Source organism: Gambusia affinis, linkage group LG09 (assembly GCF_019740435.1).
Source record: "Gambusia affinis linkage group LG09, SWU_Gaff_1.0, whole genome shotgun sequence".
Lineage (NCBI taxonomy): Eukaryota > Metazoa > Chordata > Actinopteri > Cyprinodontiformes > Poeciliidae > Gambusia > Gambusia affinis.
In genome coordinates, this window is record NC_057876.1 from 22,538,441 (window position 1) to 22,561,542 (window position 23,102).

At 37.0% G+C, this 23,102-nt stretch overlaps 1 protein-coding gene across 4 annotated transcripts in view; it reads left to right on the forward strand.

Annotated features, from left to right (window-relative positions):
• The window catches only part of drp2 (dystrophin related protein 2), a 168,792-nt gene that overhangs the window by 64,051 nt on the left and 81,639 nt on the right, over positions 1-23,102 (forward strand). For all 4 annotated transcript variants that reach the window (XM_044127912.1, XM_044127914.1, XM_044127915.1 and 1 more), the window contains one exon: positions 14,926-15,082. In XM_044127912.1, coding sequence (XP_043983847.1) covers positions 14,926-15,082 — 157 coding nt within the window. The remainder of the gene's footprint in view (positions 1-14,925; positions 15,083-23,102) is intronic.

Genomic DNA, 23,102 nt, shown 5'->3' on the forward strand with positions numbered 1-23,102 from the left:
AAAATTTCCAAATTTCTCTATTTGCTAACTGGATTGAATTGAAAACTTGCAATACATGAGAACACAACCAACTGTGGGCGTGGCAGCATTATGTTGATCAGCTATTTTGGTGACCTTTGACCCTCGAAAAGTGGACGACATATGAGGGCAAAACAATATAAAGACATTCTGAAGAAATGATCTCGGAAGTTAAAGTTCTAATGGTGCCTTCTCTCCAAATTTGTTTTGTGTGTTAAAAACGACGCTTCTCGTTCGACATTTGTGCACTTTGAATTCAGACGTTTTGCTCTGGAAGCGTCAAAATCGCTCTAGGCAGCGTTGAGAGGAGACTTCTTAGCACACATGTTCTTCAAGCTCTTCCGCCGTCTCCTGCATATTTCATCTAAATAAATATGTTTATTTAATGCTCATTTAACATGATTCAATGTTTTTCCTGGACGGATTTGGATAGCTGAAATGCAGGGAAATATTTTCAAATAGTAAAATTTATAACTTATTGGACATTCCAACTTCCTCGCTGATCCTCTTCCAAGCAAAGTCCGTTCTGTTCCTGTCTCTGTAGTTATAACTTGATTGGTCGTAGATTATAGTATGAGAACAAACAGCGACAATTAGTTTATCCTCCATAGTTTTTTTTTCTTTTTCTGAGATCATGTCAGAAAATGCAAAACCACAAGCTGGTTGACGCTCCGCGGTTCACGCCCTCGACTCACAGACTCCACATAGAGTTTGAAAGTAAACCATCTGCGCCTGACACTCAAAACGCGTTTGGTGTGAACGCAGCATCAAAATAACAATGACCCTAAGAATACAGTTAAAATAGTTAAAAACTGCTTTAAGATCAACAAAATCAGTGGCTATTTTCATTTTAATATCAAATTAAAATGAATTGTTTTATATCATATTCCCAGAGTCATCCAAAGAAATTTTGGGTACTCCTATTATTTTCCACCTTTTGACAACCTTTCGTTGCCCTAAATCTCCACAATTATTTTATATTTTTTGTTCTAAAATGTGGATTATTTAAAATGGATATAAGCATTGCAATGTTCTGCATTTCTAATCCAATTGCATGTTTTCCTGTTATTATGCAAACATATGTTAGAGTAAAAAACCGAAAACTCTGATCTCAGACATTTGCAGAGCGTAAACAGCCTCTGTGACCTACAAACTCTCCCCAGTTACACCAGTTCTGTGTGTAAGAATGGGGAAAAACTCTGGTACCTAATATTGAGATGCATGTTGGATGTTACCCTGAAGTTGGACATCAAACGTGACCCCCGCTGTGCAGGTTTTAAAACGGGAAATTGAAGGAGGCCAGCAATTCAGGAAAGGTTGGCAAACATGCACATAATGTTTACACTTTTATGATACAGCATGACTTATTTATGATGAAGGTGAACGTTTTTACTCAACCTCCTGCTGCCAGCAGAGGCAACAGCTGCGCCGCATGCAGAACCTTGATTTAGTTCACAAATTATCGCTTTGACTGGATGATTGTTTGCCTGTTTTCTTGTTAGACTGGATATCTGGGATGTGCACAGGTCACACGCTGCAACACGTCTGCATAAATCTGGACAAACAGCACCGCTGAATTTCATTTGAACATTTATTAATAGAGACAAACAAAGCATGTTGGATGAAGAATAATTTTAGTCCCTTTACAGCTGGTTGCTAATGACTGCACTAGGGAAAGCTTGAGGATTTGATTTAACTGCTGGAATAATTTTGCTAAATTTATTCTTCTGCCACCTGGAAAGATGCGCTTGGATTGAAATGTGGAAGTAGACACATTCAGAATCACAGAGTCTGTAATTTAGCCATCACAGCACTCGCTATAACGAGAAAAGCATATGTTTTAACTCCTGATTCAGAGATAAAACACAGACTGCTTGAGGTCCAGTGGAGGGTTTCCACACTGTCATCATCCTAAGCCCCACAGAAAGTCAGTGGAGTATTGTGAAAATCAAGATAAAAACACCAAATTTCAGACAAAAGTAACCTGTAATAAATATTTAGCACAGATGCCGACAAACATCTAAGTAGGCAAAACTTTTCTGTATTAAAATTCCTTTTCTTTAAATTTACCCCATCAAACATTCAAATTCTTTGAAAAGGAATTGGGTTACCATTAGTTGTAAGCCAGAATCATCAAAATTAAAGTAAGCAAAGTGTTGAAAAGCATCACTTTGTGTTTAATGAACTGACTGAGTAAAAGTTCAGATCTTTGGCTCTAAGCACCATGAGGGTTTTTTTTTTTTAGGTTTTTATAAGTGACCAGATGTGAAGAATCTGTTTGACAAATTGTTGAGAAAAAGTGAGTTGACTGTGCTAACCGAGTGATGACGCAAAACTAGGTCACTGCTCATACCGTGGGAATTATTCAGGCTTCGACTGAAAATGAAAAGACAAGTTGAAAGAAAACTAATAAAATTTATGATCACTTAAGATTTTTTTTCAAAAGTAATTTTAATTTTGTATTTGCTTCTTGACTCTTATTGCACTGCAAAAACACAAAATCTTATCAAAATCTTATCATCCGCATTTTTTTTTTTCCACTGGAATTATTTTCATACACTTGAAATAAGACAAAACAAATTTACAAGTAACCTTTCAGCACAATACACGAGTTGTTTGAAGTAAATAATTTCTTAAAATTGATTAAAAAAGAATACTAATTCCACTGGCAGATTATTTCACTTATAAAGATGTTTTTCCAGTGTTATAAATGAAATAATCTGCTAGTGAAACTTGTAGTTTTTCTTCAATATTAAGGAATTATTGACTTAAATTAAAACAAGCTCCTACATCTTGCTGGAAAGTTAACTTGTAAGTTAGTTTTGTCTTTTTTCAAGTGTGCCAAGATATTTTGCCTTAAAGCTAAACCAAAAATATTTGGTAAGACTTTGTATTTTTGCAGTGCACACAATGCAATGTCCTCTTCTCTACTAACAAATTAATATTTTAGTAACACCCCTTCCTGTCTTATTCTAAATTCCCACTCAAAATGATCAGCCATGAAACCGTGACCTAAACAAAGCAAACTGAATAAGAACAGAAAACCATAAATTAATCTATTTTAGTTCAACAATTTCTCAGTGTGGCTTCCCTTGAGATACGAAAAGAAAAAAAGATGTGAATACTAACTAAACGCCGTTGTGCTGTGTCAACGCGGCCCGTCAGGATTTAATTTTCTTTGCCAGCTTTCGCAACATCTCTGCAGCTGACAAAAAAAGAAACGGAGAAAAACAGAGCTGTGCTGAAAGCCTCTCTGTACCCTGAGGCAGCGAGCGCCGTAAACTGCAGAAACGCTGCACAGATTCCATACATTAATTAATCATTGATGCAGAAACGCTCTCTGTCTGATTGGAGTTCAAATTTTGTTTGAACTTAGTATTTGTTTGAAATTTTGTCTTTGGAGAAAATGAGGTAATCGAGATTAGCAGAAATATATGCATCTATGTATATATATATATATATATATATGTACATCTCAGAACAAAGTTAAAAGAAACACGAAACTCAGGTGTTGTTTTCATATTTTTATCTTCAACTCTGATTAAAATTGTTCGCCTCAGCTTCCACTAGTGATTCATTTTCATGGATGTTGTTTCATACTTCTGCAGCTGCAGCGGAAATCTGTGTATTCTTTGGAAAATGGAAGATCAGTCGCTCCAGCATTGGGCTGCAGATTTTCTCTCTAATTAATCTTTTTTCATGAAGGAAGCATAGAAAATGTAAATATCTGGAGTTTTTATGTGGCTGTATTCATGCAAAGGGAGCATCATGAACTATTTGGATACCAAAGCTGCTTTAGAGGAACTGAAAGCTTCCAATCAGGGTTCATAAGTATAATATTGTCTGGTTAGCATACAGCAGTGAACTCAGCAGCAAGGTTTTTTTCTCTGTGGCTGGGTCATAATTCTTCAAAAAAGATGGATGAGATCAAAATAAAGCATCAGAGTTTTATTTTGGCCTGTCGCAATAAATCAATGTATTATATGATGAATTGAAACAATAATTTCCATTTGCATGATTTGTCCTTTTTCTCTTTTCTCTCTTTCTACCAAAATCAGAATGATAAAAGTCTTCAGTTTGGTGCCTCAGTCTCAACTAGCCCTTTATTTGAAGGATAATTTTGTTTATAGAGACTTCATAATTCATTTTATTTGTTGCTTCTGATGTTTTGTTTATTTATTTTGGATATTTAAAATGTCTTCCAGTTCCGGTGTCAAATGTTCATTAGAATTTATAGTTTATTGTTCTTTGATAGTCTGTTCTTGCATTATTATGATATTACTTGAAAATGATCTCAAAGCAACGATATTATTGTTTATCGTTCAACTGCTGGGACAATTATCATCAACCAAAATTTGTTATCATGATACAGAGCTCTCTGAAATGTGTTGTTGCTGAAATGTTCTACAGAAATAAACCTGAGCTTGAACTTACTTTGTGTATTTGAGGATGTGATGAACGCTTCAGGACTTAGAGGGGAAAAACGAGGAACCAAGGTGGTTGGAGTAAATTTCAGAAGCCTAAATCCAATCTGTGTGAAACAGACCATGATGTCCTCTCGCCTCTTGTTGCCCCTTCCAACTCAGTTTGCAGTGGTAATTGAATCAGTGCAGAAATGTTTCCCTTTTGCCCCAACAAAACAGCCTTTCACTCTGAAACCAGGTGCAGACACACACCGGCTTAACAAGGTTCTCATTTCATGTCTTTGATGAGTCTAAGCAACGTCATCCATCAGACGATGACCTTGGCAGGTTTGCAGAGCTGCTTCAGATACTAGTGTGGGGATTCACACTGAAAACATGCAGGTGAACGCATGAATTACTGCTGTTTCCTCTATACAAACACACACGCACACGCACACACACACACACACAGCACGTGAGACAAATAAAGAAACACTTGCTCTGTAATGGAATTGTCTTAACATGAATCGCTGCTGCACTTTGTGCGTTCACACAGCAGACAAATGTGACCTGAATCAGTTTGTTTTGTCAAAATGTGACCTATATCTGGCTTTTTCACTGCAGTTTAAATGGCCCAGTTTGGATCTTTTCACCTCCCAGAAAAACGATATCTGTCCCACTCCTCTAAGTAAAATTAATTCAGATACTTATCCAGTAGTTTTCAATAATCAGTAATCATTTCCCCCATGCTCCTTATTTTCCAGTCACAAACATGCAGGTTATACTTTCATCTCCCTCGTTTTCTCTCTCTGTATTTTTGTCAGTCTTTTTGACATTTTTTAATTAAACATCCTGTAATTTCGAGAGTTGGCTCTCTGTGTTTGGGTCTATAGCAAATCATGAAAGTCAAAGCGAGACATGGCTGCCTTAAATGCAACCTTGACTGTCCACTTTTCTGCCAAAAAAAAAAATATTACTTGCATACAAAAGAAAGATGTTAGAGGTGGGATGATATCTTGACTTTTTGTCCTCTCTTCCACTTGTTTGCAAACCAAGTCATAAAGCACAACCCTGCCCTCAGCCTCAACTCTGAATACCCTTTAAGTTTCAAACAGATAAATCCATACAAGTGATTTATTTCTGTTGTGTATGCAGCTGCCTACACATTAGTGGGAATGTGGCAGACAGATAGAAGTTTCTGCCCTTTTTCATGAACGTACTTTATTTTTGCCAGAAAAACTCACCACTTTGAGCTTATAATTTGCAGAAAATGTGAAAACCACCAGGCTCATTTGAATGCAGCCATTAGCACCACTGATCCCATACAAACTACATTTACGTCAGGGGTGTCCAAAGTGCGGCCTGGGGGCCATTTGTGGCCCTTTGACTGATTCTGTACGGCCCCCAGCTCTTATTCAAAATTTCTACAAATTTCGACATAAAAATATTACCAACATAATTTTCTTACTCAAGAAAATATAAAGTACAACACAAAGTATTTGTCTTTTTATTACCAAGTTTATGCAGAAACTTATTCTGAAAAGCCAACTTTGCTGAACCCAAATCAACTTTTGTTCTTTCTAAAACTTGGTGAAATATAGTGAGCGTTTTGAAACAAAGTGACCCAAATCTTGTTCTGATTTCTGGAAATAAATTTATTCAATCAATCAAAAAACTAGATGTCTTTAATTTAATACAGCCAACATAAAAAATCTACTATATTGGACAAAAAAAAAAAACTTATCAGAAAAGTTCTAGAAATTTGCAAGGAAAATGCAAATTTCATGAAAATTTGCTGGAATTCTTGATTGAGATCAGAAATTTTCTAAAAATAAATAAATAATAAAGCAATCAAGCTTTTAAATTTCTGAAATTCAAATGCCAAAAATTTTTCAAAAGACAATTTTGTAGAAATTCTAAGATTGTTTGATCATTTTTGAGATTAATCACAAAATTTCAGAATTTTTGGAGGAAATCTACTCTTTTTTTTCTGCCTGTCCATAAAAAATCAATTTCAGGTTTTGGATCTATAAACATTGAGCTACTTTATTTGCTTAATTTGCAAAAAGTTTGGACACCTCTGATTTATATCAGAAGAGACAGATTTATTCAAATTAGTCTGACAAATGAAAAGAGGCACCAGATTTCCTGCAGCGCTCGCGGTTCTCTTTACATTTTTATTAGCAGCATAAATCATAAACATGACTTGGGCTTTGACTTTCATTTGCTGTTTACGTCTCACAGAAACCATGTTGCAGCTTTTTCTCTGAAAAACAGAAAGTCAGGAAGAAGATGTGAAATTGGATTGAAGAGAAAAACTCACATTTTTCATGTGGAGTTGTCCAAACTCACAACCTGACATAATAACTCGGTGACAGCTTCAATCATGTAGACAAATCCCACCTGTGCAAAGACAATGTAAGTTATTAAAGAAAACATGTTTGGAAGTGAAATCCCATCATGTCGATGTACAGTGACCACGTGGGAAACCACAGACTTATAAAACTGTAAAATAAAATCAAACCAGTGCAGAAGTATAACTCCCATTTGTAGATAAATCCTGAACTTTAAGAAAGTTTTCCTTTATTTTTCTTTTGGAGGTTTATCTAGTTTTTCTGTTGCAGCTGGAGGTTTTACTCAGTGAGATTTGCTGGTGTAACAAGATCCTGTTCTGATCTCTGATGTCTGCAGATGACAGCATGTTGAGTCTATTATGTGTTACAAACACAGGAAGAGCTGCATGCACTCATCCCCATTAGCCCATTTGTATTGATTAATGCTGGCATTGTCATCGAGCTTTTTGCTCACACCGAGCACACACACGTACACGCACACGCACACACACACACCCAAACACATGCTGAGACAGACAGGCTTTCAGCAAAAACAGAAACACAATCTGGGATGAGATAATTCCCCCTTCTGTTTTTTCTCAGATAATTACAACCTTTTTTTAAATTGGTGTTTTTCTAAGATAAAACTTTAGAGAGCGTTCAGCTTTTTAAAAACAGATTTCTGTTTTTATTTGCATAATCCAGTGCACATACTTTTTTTAAAACAAGTTCTAACCGTGAAACAAAATGACATTTGAAACATTTCATTTATACTGGGAGAAATCTTTACAGATTCACTGCTAATGAGTCAGATTCTCCGGTAATATTCAGAGATAAAATTTAACAGATTGATGTAATCCATCTCTGCAGGGTCAGAACTCGCTGCAGTCGCTGTCTTCATAATAGGAAATGAAAATCTATGTTTCACTTCTTTACTGATTAAAAAGAAATCTGTGCAATGTGCCCATTTTTTAAAATCAGATTAATAATTGCTTGTTAAATGTTTTTTAGTCTGTTACATTTTATCTTCAAATGGGATTAACATGCAAATTACCTGCAGATGTGCAGTGCTAATAATTGTCTTCATGCAGTCTGCATTCAAAAAACACTCCTGTAAAATAGACTGAAGCATTTTTTTAATTCATAGTTGGTCAAAGTTTCTAAAAACATTTAATTTTTAATTAGTGACTTCCTGTTTCCTTGGTTTAGAAATGGGGCTTAATGGTTACCTGAAAATAGTTATTTGTCAAAACCTGCTCATATCTGCAGCAGGAGATTTGATTAAAAATAGGTTGAACTGTAACAAACAGTGCTGGACTGCAAGATAAAACAGTCACACACAAGGTGAGAAGGACAGTAAGGTGAGTAATAAGCCTTTAAAGCTCACTGTTGGGAATTTTTTCATTAGTTTTCTTTTACAAGCACTCATTTTAAAGTTTTGTACACATCTTTTCCAATAAATTCTACAAAAGAAAGCAAAACCTATTTTTCTGTTTGCGTAATATCAGAGAACTAGTCAGTTGGAGCACATTTTAACTTAAACATTAATCTTGCAAAGACAATCATGATGATCAGCTTCCCTTTTCAATTTCTTTTTTTCTTTTTTTTTTGACAGAAAAAGTCTGACATCTTCCAGTCTACAGCTGCAGAACCTGGCCCACATGCAGTAGCTGTTAAAACTCTTCGGAGGTTTTTTCTGCAGAGAGAGAATCCCATCATAGAGGATGTTTAGTGCAGCAAACCTGCAGCCAAGCAGAGCTGGGAGTTTTCCTGACAGCAGCTGTCATGTTAAGACAATTCCATTACAGAGCAAGTGTTTCTTTATTTGTCTCACCTGCTGTGTGTGTGTGCGTGTGTGTGTGTGTGTAGTGGAAACAGCAGTAATTCATGCGTTCACCTGCATGTTTTCAGTGTGAATCCCCACACTAGTATTTGAAGCAGCTCTGCAAAACTGCCAAGGTCATCGTCTGATGGATGACGTCGCTTAGACTCATCAAAGACATGAAATGAGAATCATCTTAAGTCGGTGTGTGTCTGCACCTGGTTTCAGAGTGAAAGGCTGTTTTGTTGGTGCAAAAGGGAAACATTTCTGCTCTGATTCAATTACCACTGCAAACTGAGTTGGAAGGGGCAACAAGAGGCGAGAGGACATCATGGTCTGTTTCACACAGATTGGATTTAGACTTCTGAAATTTACTCCAACCACCTTGATTCCTCGTTTTTCCCCTTTAAGTCCTGAAGCGTTCATCACATCCTCAAATACACAAAGTAAGTTCAAGTTCAGGTTTATTTCTGTAGAACATTTCAGCAACAAGGCAGTTCAGAGAGCGCTGCATCACAAAACCATCATCATGCAATTGTGAAATGAACAATAAGCATCACATTTTGTCAAGTTCCTTCATCAAAATCATCAATATTCATTAAATATATTGATCAATGTTCCATTTACTAATAATCAAAGGCAAGTCTAAACAGAAATTTAGAGTTTTGCAGTTTGTTCCAGTTTGTGGTGCATAGAAGCTGAATGTTGCTTCTCCATGTTCGGTTCCAGGGATGCAAAGCAGAACCAGAAGACCTAAGACGTCTGAATGGTTGATACAACAGCAGTAGATGCAATGTCCTCTAGCTTCCTGGTTTTAGTGAGAACGCCAGCAGCAGTGTTCTGGATGTGATTGATTTTTTAGTCATACCTGTTCAGACGCTGTTGCAGTAATCAATGCAACTAAAGATAAACACATGGATGAGTTTCTCTAGATCTCACTGAGACATTAGTCCTCCAATCCTGGAAATGTTCTTCAGATGATGGAAGGCTGACTTTGTAACTGCCTTTATGTGGCTCTGAATGTCCAGGTCAGGTCTTCACCCAGATATCAAGACTGATTGCTGGTTTTTAGTTGTAGCAACTGAAGCTGTGGGTTGACTCTAGATTGTTCCTCTTTAGGTCCAAAGATAATAACTTCAGTTTTGTTTTTGTTGAGCTGGAGAAATTTATGGCTTTTATCGGTCGGTTGTTCAGTGCTTGGATGGGTTCCCATCCAGATGTACAGCAGTATCATCTGCACAGCTATTGTAGCTAATCTTATTTCCTGTTATAAATAGAGATAGAGGGAGCATAGATATTGAATAAGAGGGGTCCTAGGACTGAAACTTGGGGTACCCCACATGTGACTTCTGCCTGAGAGGACAAGAAAAGATCCCCGTTCTTTATGTAGGATTTGAACCAGTAGAGTACCAAAGTCCTACTCAGCTCTCCAGTTGCTTCAATAATAAAGTTATACATGATCCTTCGTGAATCAGAACTCATCTGTGCCAAAATCAGCTGGAAGCAAATTTGGCACAGTGATTCTTTTCCACTATTTGTGGATTCTTTTCCACTATTTGAAAAGAATCCAAATAGTGATTCTTTTCCACTATTTGATATTGTTTTTGATAAAGTGCTAATGGTGAATGTTTTAGACTCTTCATTGTTTAGGATTATCCGAGTGTCATGCATAATTTCACTCCTGATTAGTCTGGCCAGTGGGGGCATTGTTTGATTAGATCCTACCTGATTAGATTAGGCCTGAATCCTTTAAGTGTTTCTCTATTTACACTTAAGACGCCATCTGAATTTTAATTCAGGCCACCCAACTAAATAAGAGCTTTATGTAGGAGTTCCTCTCTTCGCTCAGCCTTATTATCTCTGATGTGACGTCCCGGCAAATTGTGATGTACAGGCGTAATGATATCTGAGTGCAGGCCCATGGTGTGTGTAATTGAAGCGCTGCGAAACCTTGACAATGCCCTCATCCCTCTGGTGCCAGATGTGCCATTTATGCAAGAGCAGCCCTTCCCTCGAACATTTCTTACCCTGCTGGGCGCTGGTATGCACTTAGGACAATCAGCTGCTGGATTTCTGTCAGCAGTTTCCACCGGCAAACCTTCAGCAAGTCTGAAACCCTTTAATTTCCACAACATTCAGAATATTATTATCCACAAATACATGCAGCATTGGAAAAAAAGGAGCCCCATTAAAACCTCCTGATTATTCCACCAAATATTGATTTCTGAAGTCTTCCTCAGTTAAAACATTTGTGTTGCTGTTTCTAAATGAACTTGTTTCCTTTGCTTTATTTGAGGTCTGAAAGTACGGCACCTTTCATTATTTTGAGCATTTCTCTTTTTCTGCGAATAAATAAAAATGAATAAATAAAAACTACCCCCGCGACCCGGAAGAAGATGGATGGATGGATGGATGGATGGATGGATGGATGGATGGATAAATACAAAATTTTTACTTGGAATTTCAGAGACATGTTGCCAGTAGTTCATAGAATAAAAGAACAGTGTTCATTTTACTCAAACATATACTGATAAAAGGTAAAATCAGAGAAACTGATAAATTAAAGTCTTTTAAATTTTTCCAGAACTGTATATCATGGTATTTTATCTTCTTAGATTTTTAGTTTTGAAATATTTTTCAACTCTGATGTCCTGCTTTAGCAGTGATTTCTCCAAGAGACTTCTAGTACTTTCAGATTATCTGCCACAAACACACATTTATAATTATTGTATATTTTAATATAATAAATATAAATATATATTATTCAATATAATAATAATATTTTTTTTCCTTTTCACTGTTTTCAGTCGGTTTGCCCAGACTATTGGACCTGTGTGTTTACAGAGCATGCTGCTGAGGCTGCAGAACCAAAGGGGCGTGGCTTAGAGATTTCACTTTTCACTCTGCATAAGATGTGCTGACTGAACTATGAAGCCACACTGATGCAGGTTTTTTTAAAATTTTGTTCTTTTAAGAAAGCATGTTGGCTCCCAACATGTTTTTATCTGCAGGTCAAGAAATTTCTCAGATCAGACGGACTCTGGAACATGATACAGCATCTCATCAGGGTCAAAATACTGCCTTCAACATCTCATTGAGTGTCCACTTTTTTATTCACATTTGAATAAAAGATCACATTTATCTGATCCATTGATTGAATGACCCTTCGACTGAGGCTGATTGCTGTGGAAAATCCTACCAGGGGTCAAAACATTAAACATAAAAACCCCGGGACAATAAAACCTCGTCCCCTTGTGGAGGCGATGTGAGATCCCACACAAAAAGAAGTTGAGAGAAATTAAATGCTGACTAGTTTATGATGATAGGAAATACTGTACGCGCCTGCAGGGACTCTTTCCTGACTCCAACTCTGTGCTTCACTACATGCCGACAGAAAGAGAGTCAGGCTCTAATTATTTATCTCTTCTTGAAAAAGATAACTTGTTTTTTTAATTTTGAAGGCTTATGATAAGAAAAAATCTTATTAAGAGCAAAAATACATTTGGAGAAATGTCCAAGATGCTCAAACTATAACTTGTGAAAGAACAAACTTCTGCCATAAAATATTGGAGTTTTAGAAAGTGCTAAAATGTGTATTTTTACATTTTGTCTCATATACAGACAGTTGTTGACATCGTCATTAAGCCAAAGCACAACAGGGCCAGTGGGATGCTCCAGTGTTGCCAAATTGTACAAACCTCCTACTTGTTATGCTTATGATGATTCTGAGTTACTTATTAAGCTTTTGAGACTTAACTCAAGGCTTTATGTGAGTTTCTCTCAGTACCTCCTGGTTCAGACAACATCAACAATACTCAGCTTGTACTTTTCATGCCCTAAACCAGAGTGATATTGCTCTATTTTTAAATATTCTGTGTTGGTTTCAAGCATCACAGTTAGATTGAAATGTGAAAGAAAGAAGCAGTTTGTTGTCAGTGTTCCCTGAAGTCTAACAAATATGTTAAGAATAATTATTTTTTTCTCACCAACAGGTTTTTGAACTTTGTCATGTTATATTTACCGATTCTCACCGCCTCAGCATATGGAGTGCTGAAATCACTGGCTCTTCACTGCTATGGTTTCTGCACATGAGACAAATAAAGAGAGAACATGTTGCACTGTGTAACCATCTCAAATATATAAAAATGAATGATAATGCTCACAGCATGAAAGAATAATTGATTTTTTAAATTATATTTATTTAAATAATCCTAGATTCAGAATTAGCTGCATAAATGAGTTGGGATGCAGACAGATAGGCAGAGGAAGCAAACTGAGAATTAAAATCAGCAAATAAAATTTCCTGGTTGCTGTTTAAGGCCTTGTCACAACATTCATTTCTGCCGTCACTTGCACCATGTACCCACAGTAGTTGTTGTTCCTGCTTGCTCACATTTAGTGAAATGTGGCTGAGTCAGAGTTTGGAAGTGCAGAAAACCCAAATCACAGTATGTTTTTTTACTTTTACTTATGTTGGAAAACAAAAGTGAAAAAAACAACAACCAGTATTTCCAGTGCTGCTTCTTTCTCTGCTCACATTGATAGCAATCCGGAAAAATGTCACAAAATGTTCAGTATTTCAGGAGAAATATGGCATTTCTTTGAGAATACCTTGTTTCCTGAGAAACTCCATTTTTATTCTGGAAAACCTCCCACTGCTTGGGTTAGCTGTTAAATACAGTAAATTTATTAAACTTTATTTCTTATCAATATTTTGAAATCAGCAGTGTACTGGAACATTTAAAGACAGATACAAAATGATGTCACTTCAACTTTCACTCTGAAGTGAAGTAAAGCTCCTTAATCTGTCAAATTTTAACTGCACAGCATTCTGGGAAATGTAGGCAGATGAAAGACTTTGTCTGCTCCACTTTTCACTTGTCAACTAAGCAACTAACTCACTCACTCTTTGGTTGCTAGCAATCTTTTTGTTTTGTCAATGTGCCTAAAAAACAAAATTTTTGTCTGAACATCCATCTTGCATTTGAATCAAAAATGGCTCCAAGAGATTTTCCCCTATCATGTAAATCTACATTTCCCTTTCTTAGAGCTTTACTCGTTTGTTGAACTTTTCCATTTATTGATTTGTTGAGAAAAAGTCTATACAATGAGATTAGCCAAAAGCAGAAATGTGGTTTCTATTCTGGCAAAGAAGCTGGACTCAATCCCAAATGACAAGCTAATAGCCTTGTCTTCGTACGACAGTCGGGACCCTTCAGCACTAAATAATAAAAAAGATTGAAATGAATGGATTACATTTGCATAGTTGAGTATGTGTCAGATAGTCAGGCATTCAGTTCAGAAAAACTGATTTTTTGGTAACATGATAAAGAAATATTAAAATAAAAACTTACATATTAATGAGAATCATGCCCATATGACCTGAGATGTAAAATTAGTCAGAGATAATCAGAGATGGACTAGAGGCCGAGTACAGAGATCTGGTGGACGGCTTTGTGTCATGGTGTGGAAACAATCAACTCATCTTGAAAGTAAACAACACAAAGGAGATGATTGTTGATTTCAGGAGGAACAGGGTGAAAGATCAAACTCTTATTTCCATCATGGGAGAAGAAGAGGCGGTGGTTCAGGAATATAAATACCTCTGTGTTCATCTAGACAACAGACTGGACTGGAGATGAAACAGTGAAGCGTCTATAAGAAGAGACAGAGGAAACTGGAAGAGGCTAAGATCCTTCAAGGTTTGCACTGAGATGCTGCAAATTTTCTATAAGTCTGTTGTTGAGAGTTTAGTCTCTTTGTCTGTCATCTGTTGGGGCAGCAGCATGAGAGCCAGGGACCTAAAAAGGCTCAACAGCCTGATAAAGAAGACTGGTTCTGTTCTGGTTCTGTTCTGATTCTGTTCTGGGGACGACTGTGGATCCTCTGGAAATGATAATACAAAGAGTAATTCTTCATAAAATTAAAGAAATTATAAACAACCCTGACCATCCTTTTCGTGAGACTCTCAGGAAAACTGTCAGAGACTTCTTCAGATTCACTGTAACACAGACTGCTACAGGAGATCTTTCCTGCCAACAGCCATCACCGTCTACAATAACACGATCTACAATGTTATTTAATTTCCCCTTGGGATCAAAAAAGTATGTTTGAATTAGAATTTTAAAATCTCAACAGGACAGTTCTTTAACAAGATGAGGGACACTTTCTAAAACTCATAATGAATCTTTATTGTGAAACAAATGATGGTAACTAGTTTGACTATCTGTGAAGTTCGCTCTATGCTGCCGTTCTGGGTGGTGAGAGGAAATGGCTTCATGTCATCTCCTGGCTGGTACTTTGGAAAACGTTTGCGAAATCCATTCCCTGTGCTTACGTGTGTTGGCAGGGCACGGCTCGAAGCTTTCTCCGACAACAGCGGGAAGCTGCAGCTCTCTCTGCAGGAGATCATAGAATGGCTGACAGCCAAGGACGAGGAGCTATCGGAGCAGCTGCCCATAGGAGGCGACGTTGGGGCCGTCCAGCACCAGAGAGAGTTCCACCAGGTAAAGTGCACAGTAATACCTTTTTAATTCATTCACAGGGTATGAATGAATTAAAAGCTCAAAGTGGGAAAAATGTGTGACAGAGGTGACAAGAAGTGACCTTTTTTAGATTCTTGCATTTGGATGCGTGTAGGAGGAATATGGAAAAAGATTGATCACAAATTTATGTGATATTTTCTGTCTGAGAAAAAGGTCAGACTGCTTTTTGGGAACTTCTGTTAACTTTTCTTTCATGTGACAGTTAACTCAGCCTGTTTCAGAATTGAACAAAATATCTGGGCTTTCATTTTTTTAACAGGTTTGTTATCGACAACCACAAAGTGTGCTTTGAGTTTAGAGATACAGAAACACGTTTCTGGCAGCTTGCGCAGATATCAAAGATATCGATTAGCTCCTTTAATGTCCAGTTTCAGTCACTACTAGATAAATGGCTGAAACGTTTTTTCTGCCTTCAGTTGACAGTGATATCAATGATCAACTTGGCTCTGTTAGAGAGATATTAGGTAAATGTTACTGTGTGTAAAGATCAGAAGAACTAAAAATCCCTTTAGAAATTAGCATTGTCACTTCCACCTCTTCTTGTTCTTAACGGCGATAAAAAGTTTGTTAAACTGCTGGTGTATAGTCAGCTTTAATGTCGATTTTTTGAACTTGTTCTTCTTACAATTTCATTTTGTTCCACTGACATAACACCACCGTCGAACTAAAATACAAAACAAATGTAAATGAGACGGTGTCAATAACGACAACAACGACACAAAATCACACAAATACATACAAACATACCTCGCTGGCTGACCCTTCCCTTCGAGGCAGAAATGAAATAATCAAATAAATTCCTAACTTAAATGACCCTCTACAGCCACTCGTGAAAGCTACGCCCCCATACAGCGCCCTCCTTTTCTCCGGTTTCCCAGCAACATGCCGGACCCCACCAATTCAACCTTTCAAAACAAGAGTCGCAACAACAAAAAATACAAACAATACAAATAAAACATGTCAATCAAAATAACGGCAGTAAAAAGCATTTTCCAATTATTTTTAATTGTAAAATCACCTATATTTAATTGCTTTTCATTATTAATACACAACTACCCCATACACACGACACATAAAAACAAACTTTTTAAGGATGCATAAATTTACAGGATTTAGCACAAATCCTGTAAAAATTGATTAAATATCTTTTCAGGTAAAGAGTCAAAAAGCAGATAAATCATGTAATGTTGAACTGTTTTCATTTGTCTTTTAACATAAATGAATGGTTATGTGTTTAAGGTTTAACATGAACTTGTTTCTATAAGGTTTTTCAAATGTCCAATAAAAGCAGCGATCGTCTTCCTTATGTTTACAAATAATAGTTCACTTGCAAAAAAGTTCAATATTAAAGCATCCTGCACCAAATGGAAAAAAATAATTTGGTTTTCAAAAATGAGCTATACAAAGTATTAACAGCAGAGACACTAATAGTGATTTTGTTAAAAACAATTACTGCTCAACATTTAATTTGTCCACACTGAATACATGCTATCAAAAGAAAAAGCTGTTTTATTTGCTGCTGCAAGGAAACATGAATTTACTTAATGTTCTTTGCATAGTTTTACTAAGGATGCAGGTAAATTTCTGTTTTTATCCCAAACTGTGACCTGGAGAAACTGAGTTACAGTCATATTTTTGTTATGCATCCCACTGATTCCAAGGTAAACAAGATTTTTATTAACGCTAAACAAAACAAGGATATGTGTTGTTCCTTTGGCTGCAGTGTGTTTGCTAAGCTTTATCAGTGTTGAATGGATGAGATCAGCAGCAGTTTCAATGTTTTGTTATTTTCTGTCAGTCTTTAGGGAAAGCCTTTAAGTGTTGTTGACAAAAATGACAGCTCCGCCTGTCAGATAATTGCTCTGTGACTCAATGAGCCGGCCTTTAAATCTCTTTGAGCCTGACAAACTCAAAGACAAACACCTTATGGATCAGTTTGTTTGTCTGGCCAATAGATAAATTCACCACAGATACAAAGATCATAGTTTGCGATGGATTACTGCTTGTTAGAATATCCTGCAGAATCTCAGGCTTCCTGATGGATTCGTGTGAGTTTCTGCCTGTTTCTGTGCTCAGTTGTGTGTACACTCTTTTGTGGTTTATTGTTTTTGTTCAGCTGCATGTTTTATAGCTGAATACTTTAGACATTTAAAAGGCTGTTTAGAATAGATTTCACACCACCTGGCTGTGAGCAGCTGCTGCATGTGGGAACTCTGATTAAAGTCTCTAATAAACATTTACTCCACTTTCCACCCAGAACATGATAAAATAAAGAGCTTGACTGTTTCCGCTGTTAGAGAAGTTAAAATAAATTTCCAAATATACAGGAAAAATCGCTGTTGGCAAATTTTTCTTTTCTTTTAAAGGGTTTGTTGCCTGTATGTATTTGTAGAATGACAGGAAAAAGGGTAGAGACAAGAGGAAAGACATGCAGTAAATAGTCCAGGGTCGAGGACTGAATTTAGGACAGCTGCGTCAAGGACAACAACCTCCATATGCGGAGTGTGTGCTCTGCCACGGAGCCACATGGTGCCCCCTGTAAGGGTCAAATGACGACAAGAAAGTTTGATTTCTTAGAAGCACAATAAAAAGCTGAGTGTGACTTCAAACATTTTAGTCAAAAAGTTAATTCTCCTGACATTTATTGGTTTTGGCCCATTGTCCGTGACGTCACGCTCGCCAGAGCTCCGCCCACGCCGCCATGATGGACGTTAAAACAACCAATGTGCTCCTTTAAAGCCTGTCAACAACCAGTGGTCTAATATCGCTTTTATTTTGTGGATTTCGCAGTAAAAATGGATATAGAGTTTTGCGCGGTCGGCTACACAAACAGACAAGGATGCAAACCAAACTTGTAATTTTTATTTAGAACTTATAATGAGGAAAGATGGCGGCCGCGATGGTATGGCAGCCGTCAATCATAATGACTGACAGTCCACGGTGTAACCGCGGATTTGTAGCGTTTTACAGGATAAGAATATTTATGTTCAGATATTTTATAAATAAATATTATTAAAAAGATTTAAAATATTGCTCTTTGCAGAAGGTACGTATCTCTATTAGCAACCATGGAAACTGGCCCAGAGTCATGTAGCCTAGCATGTATTAAAAAAACTGGTTAGCATCTCCTTTGTACGTTTTTAGTATTGATGCGTTTTAAGGGAGACGCTGTTTATGACATAGTGACATAAATCATGTGATGTGAATTCAGACAAAGTCACTAATTTGATCAACACATCAGGAGGGAGGTGGTATGGGTCGGTTTCTAAGCTGGCTATTTCCAACTTTTGTGTCGTCTATGAGACCCAAACCAGATGTGTAACGTTCACAGATAAATTAGCTTGACTAACAAGTAGAAGCCATAAATAAACTATCAAAAACAACGTAGAAAAACAATTTCAGTCTTCCAGTGTCCATCATGGTGCCTGGAATGGTAAGTGATGTAGCTGCTGCCAAGCAACAACATAGGTTATGTTACGCTAACGGTTGGTGGTTACTATAGCAACCAATGACAGTTAGCTTCTTCCCCTTTTCTGTCGCTGCCTGTAACATTAGGATCAGATTTGTGTTTTCTTTACAAGTATTATATTTTAACACATACTTTAGACACATTTAATTATATAATAGTTTCATTTGTAATTTTGGAATTTCTTTGTGCGTGTTTCTTTTTAACTGTTGTCATGTTGTCCAACTAAACTGAGCTAAAAACAAATTACCATTATTAATCTTTTTCTTTAAAAAAAAAAAAAAAACTACGCCAATAGTTGTAGTTTTCTCCTCTTGGTCCATCTGAGGCTTGTCCGAAGGAATGTTCCCACATTTATTTCTATATTGAACCTTTTGTTTACGTTTTTACTGCCTTCTTTATTGTGTTTTGTTGATTTCATTGCTAGAAATCTGTTTAAATAACAATCTACAGATGGTTTGTTGGATGAAAGGCTAACCATGACTTCTCAGGAGAATCGTTGTAAGAAACCATCTGGTACTCCAGATTTATCCAAACACCTGTAGGAAGTACGCTAGTTATTCTCATGAAATGATATTCACGCTGACCATATGTGCATTTGTATGCTGGGCTCTTTCACAGAGCAATCCATCATGATGATGGAAAACTTCTGCAAAATGTCAGTTATTCTTGCAAACAAAAAGCTTTCACATATGGTGATGAGACCCACTGGTGGGACAGCTGCAGGAGTCCCAAGATGTCTTCCAGGGATTAAAATCTCTCCTTGGAAATAATTTTAATTGACAGGTTGTATAGAGCTGTGTGCTCTGTGGACAGGGAGGGTAATAAACTTGTTACAGAAACATGGAGCATCCAGATGACTGAGTGCGTCTGCACACACCAATCAGAAACTGACACATGGATCAGAAAATAAATAAGCAGAAACTATGCTAATCATTTTGTTTAAACTAAAAGTCTCACCTGATTTACCTAAGTTGTTCTTTCACTTCAACTACATTAACAAACAATGAATCTTAAAACATGAAAACACAGAAGTTGCATTTCCATTAACGCTAAAATTAAACAAACTGAAATTGAAATAAATTCGCTTAAGGGACATACAGCAGTTTTGGAAAAAAAAATTGCGCTAGGATTAGGTGATTTTTCTACCATATCTAGAGACTTTCACATCACTGGAGTCACGTGATCAACATCCGGATGTTACTACTGGCAAAAGCAACAAAGAAGATGACAGGAAGTAGCAGAGGGATTATGGTTTGTTTTTGTTTTTATTGAAAAATAAAAACAAAAACTGGCTCCACCAGAGCTTTCAGCATCACACAGTTCATAAAAAGTTGTCGTTCCAACATGTTGAATCCACAGCTCTTCTGCAGAATTTTCCCAAAACACCACATATGATTTTTAATGACTTATTGCATGAGCAAGCTTATTCACATGCAATTTTAATTCTATTTCTTATGTAATGGAAACACTCCAATTTCAAAATTGTGTGTTTGTTTTTTTTTTTTTTTGTTTAGCAGAATATTGACAAAACTTTGTGCGCATTTGTAATGGGAATGCAGCTCCATTCAGGTTAAAACAAGTTCTTCTTTTTTCTGAGCACCTCCGCCATCTCTGTAGATTTCTGCGCCATCATGTCTGAAGTTAATCTGTACTGACAAGAAAAGACGTGCAGCTCCTGTTTCACCTCCTTTAAACTTCAGCCAGAGCTGCTCTGTTGTTGAATCAGCATTTCAATTAGAAGGACCGCAGAAGCAGCTAACAACAGAAATCTACACTGCACATTTATGCTGCAGCACCATACACTCTAGTTCATGTGTTCAAACAGACATGCAATATTAAAGCAAAATAAAAGGGGAGTTAATTAGTATGGAGATCGTGTGAACATTGAGTTCATTATATTCAGAATATTTGGTTTTTAATCCAAAAAATGTCACGACATGGCAGCAGTGTGAGCAGGTCGACACTCACTATGATCTATTCAACACTGAGACAAAATTAAAATCTAATCTTTAAATAAGAAGCACAGCTTGTTCTTCACTAATATATTACCGTACATACCTCACTGTGACCCTTCAGCTGCATAAATAAATAACCGAGCAAATACAAGCCAAATCCCAGCAGCTTTGCATACCTTGCATCTGAGATCTAAAATTTCGTAGGTTCCAGAAAATGTTAAACAGCCAGGTGGAATTTAAATTGTCTGGATTCTGTTATACATATGGATTAAAAAAACAAATAAAAATTTAAATCTGAAAGGAGATGCAGACAAACATTTTGGTACAATCTAAAAAAATACCAAAGTCACAGCCACTAGCTTCAAAATATTAAACTCTGAGTTTATGTGACGGATTAATAAAAGTGAAATAAGAAGAATATTTAATTTTTCTTTATTTTTTTACCCCTAAAAATCTCAAAAGTGTGGCATGAACCTTTATCTAGTCTACAATCATAAATATTTTGGTTTTCATCTCTACCAGCTCTTGACATGTTGAGACTGGACCATTTGCCTATTTCTTTCATAAAAATATTTTAGTCAGACTTAATGGAGAGTGTCTGTGCAACAGATTTCCAGTTTGATTTAGGTTTGGACTTTGACTGGGCCACTCTAGCACATTAATGTGCTCTGACCTAAACTGTTCCATTATAGCATTGGTTGTATATCTAGAGTTGTTGGAAGTTGACCCTCTAACTATTTTGCTCCGTTTATCTTCCTATGAAAAAGATTCCCACAGCAGTATGCTGCCACTACCGTGTTTTACTGTAGGTATTGTTTTCAGGGTGAATAATAATTTTAGGTTTTTTGCTAAGCATGGAGCTTTGTTCTCATCGGGAACACATGCTTTCTCATGTTTGTGTCCTCTTCATGGTAATAGACTTTAAATAAACACTCTTAGTATTTTTTTAGCATTGCCTATTTTGTTAGACTTTCACGCCACACTGAAAAGTGTTAAAAAAATGAAAATGATGTAATATTTTAGTTCCACCTCATAATTTTGCAGTATTTCCAATCAGTCCCAATAAAGAATATTAAAGTTTGAGGTTGCTGCATAAATAAATGTGAAGAATTAAAGGGGTTTTAATGGGTTTAGAAGATGCTGCATTAAAATATAAACAAAAATGAGATTGAATGACTGTTGATTTCTACATAAAGAGTAAAAAATAACAATATTAGCATGTGGTAAACGTATCCTCTGCCTGTATTGTTGGACTGATCACTTAGATAAGCTGTGGTAAACCTGCCAAAAATTTCTCCATTAGGTAAAGCCAAAGAACAGAATTATGACCTTTATTTTGATTGCAGCGTGTAAAAACAAAATCAGTCATCCTTTTCCTGTTCCAGAATTAACATGGCGGATGTTTGTTACCTCTCCAAAAAACTAATTAACCCAAGAACTCTGTCATCCAAACAAGTCGGTGTATCTCCTGTGGTTCGTTTGGTTAGAGCTGCTTCTCGCTCTGGGGAACGTTGCTGTCCTGTTTGGTGTTTGATGCCTCTTGGCCTCATCTCTGCTGAGTGTCAGCCTCATCATGTCACTGTGACAACTGTCACAGACGTCCTCACTGCCAGCTTGGCTGCAAAGGCAGCAGTGTCAAAAAGTTTGTAGTTTTTCAAACCTTTGATGCACTTGCCTTGAGTGTGTTTTCATTTTTTTTGTCCTCCGCTTGTTGGCACCGCCTTTATGTTCTGTCACTTCGTGTTTTCCTTTGTGTTAATCATCTAATGGTTGTCGTGTCCTGCATTTTCTGAGACGAGTTGTTGGGAGGAAGATTGTTTTGGCAGCTTTTCCCCTCACTTTCTGTCCTGTCCTTCTACCTAGACATGGCATGTTGTGTGTTCTTAAAAATAAGAATACATGAAGTGGACAACCAGTTGGTTTGGGTTCAAAATAACTGCATAAAGCCAGGTCTCTAAAAAATATTGTTTATTCGATATTTGCACTTGCATGAAGTACTTTTTAGGATATTTCACAAAATATCAATGGAAACACATTTTTCACATCACACAAGTCATGTGGGGCTGCACAGTGGCGCAGTTGGTAGAGCTGTTGCCTTGCAGCAAGAAGGTCCTGGGTTCGATTCCCGGCCGGGGGTCTTTCTGCATGGAGTTTGCATGTTCTCCCTGTGCATGGTGGGTTCTCTCCGGGTTCTCCGGATTCCTCCCACAGTCCAAAAACATGACTGTCAAGTTAATTGGGCTCTCTAAATTCTCCCTAGGTGTGAGTGTGTGTGTGAATGGTTGTGTGTCTTGTATGTCTCTGTGTTGCCCTGCGACAGACTGGCAACCTGTCCAGGGTGAACCCGCCTCTCACCCAAAACGTAGCTGGAGATAGGAACCAGCAACCCTCCTGACCCCATTAGGGACAAGGGTGAACAGAAAATGGATGGATGGATGTAGAAGTCATGTGATCAACATTTGGATCTTATTAGAGAGGAAAACAACAGGAAGCGGTTGAAGGACAACGGCGCTGCATGTTTTTTAATGACTTCTCATGTGAACAAACCTATTTATGT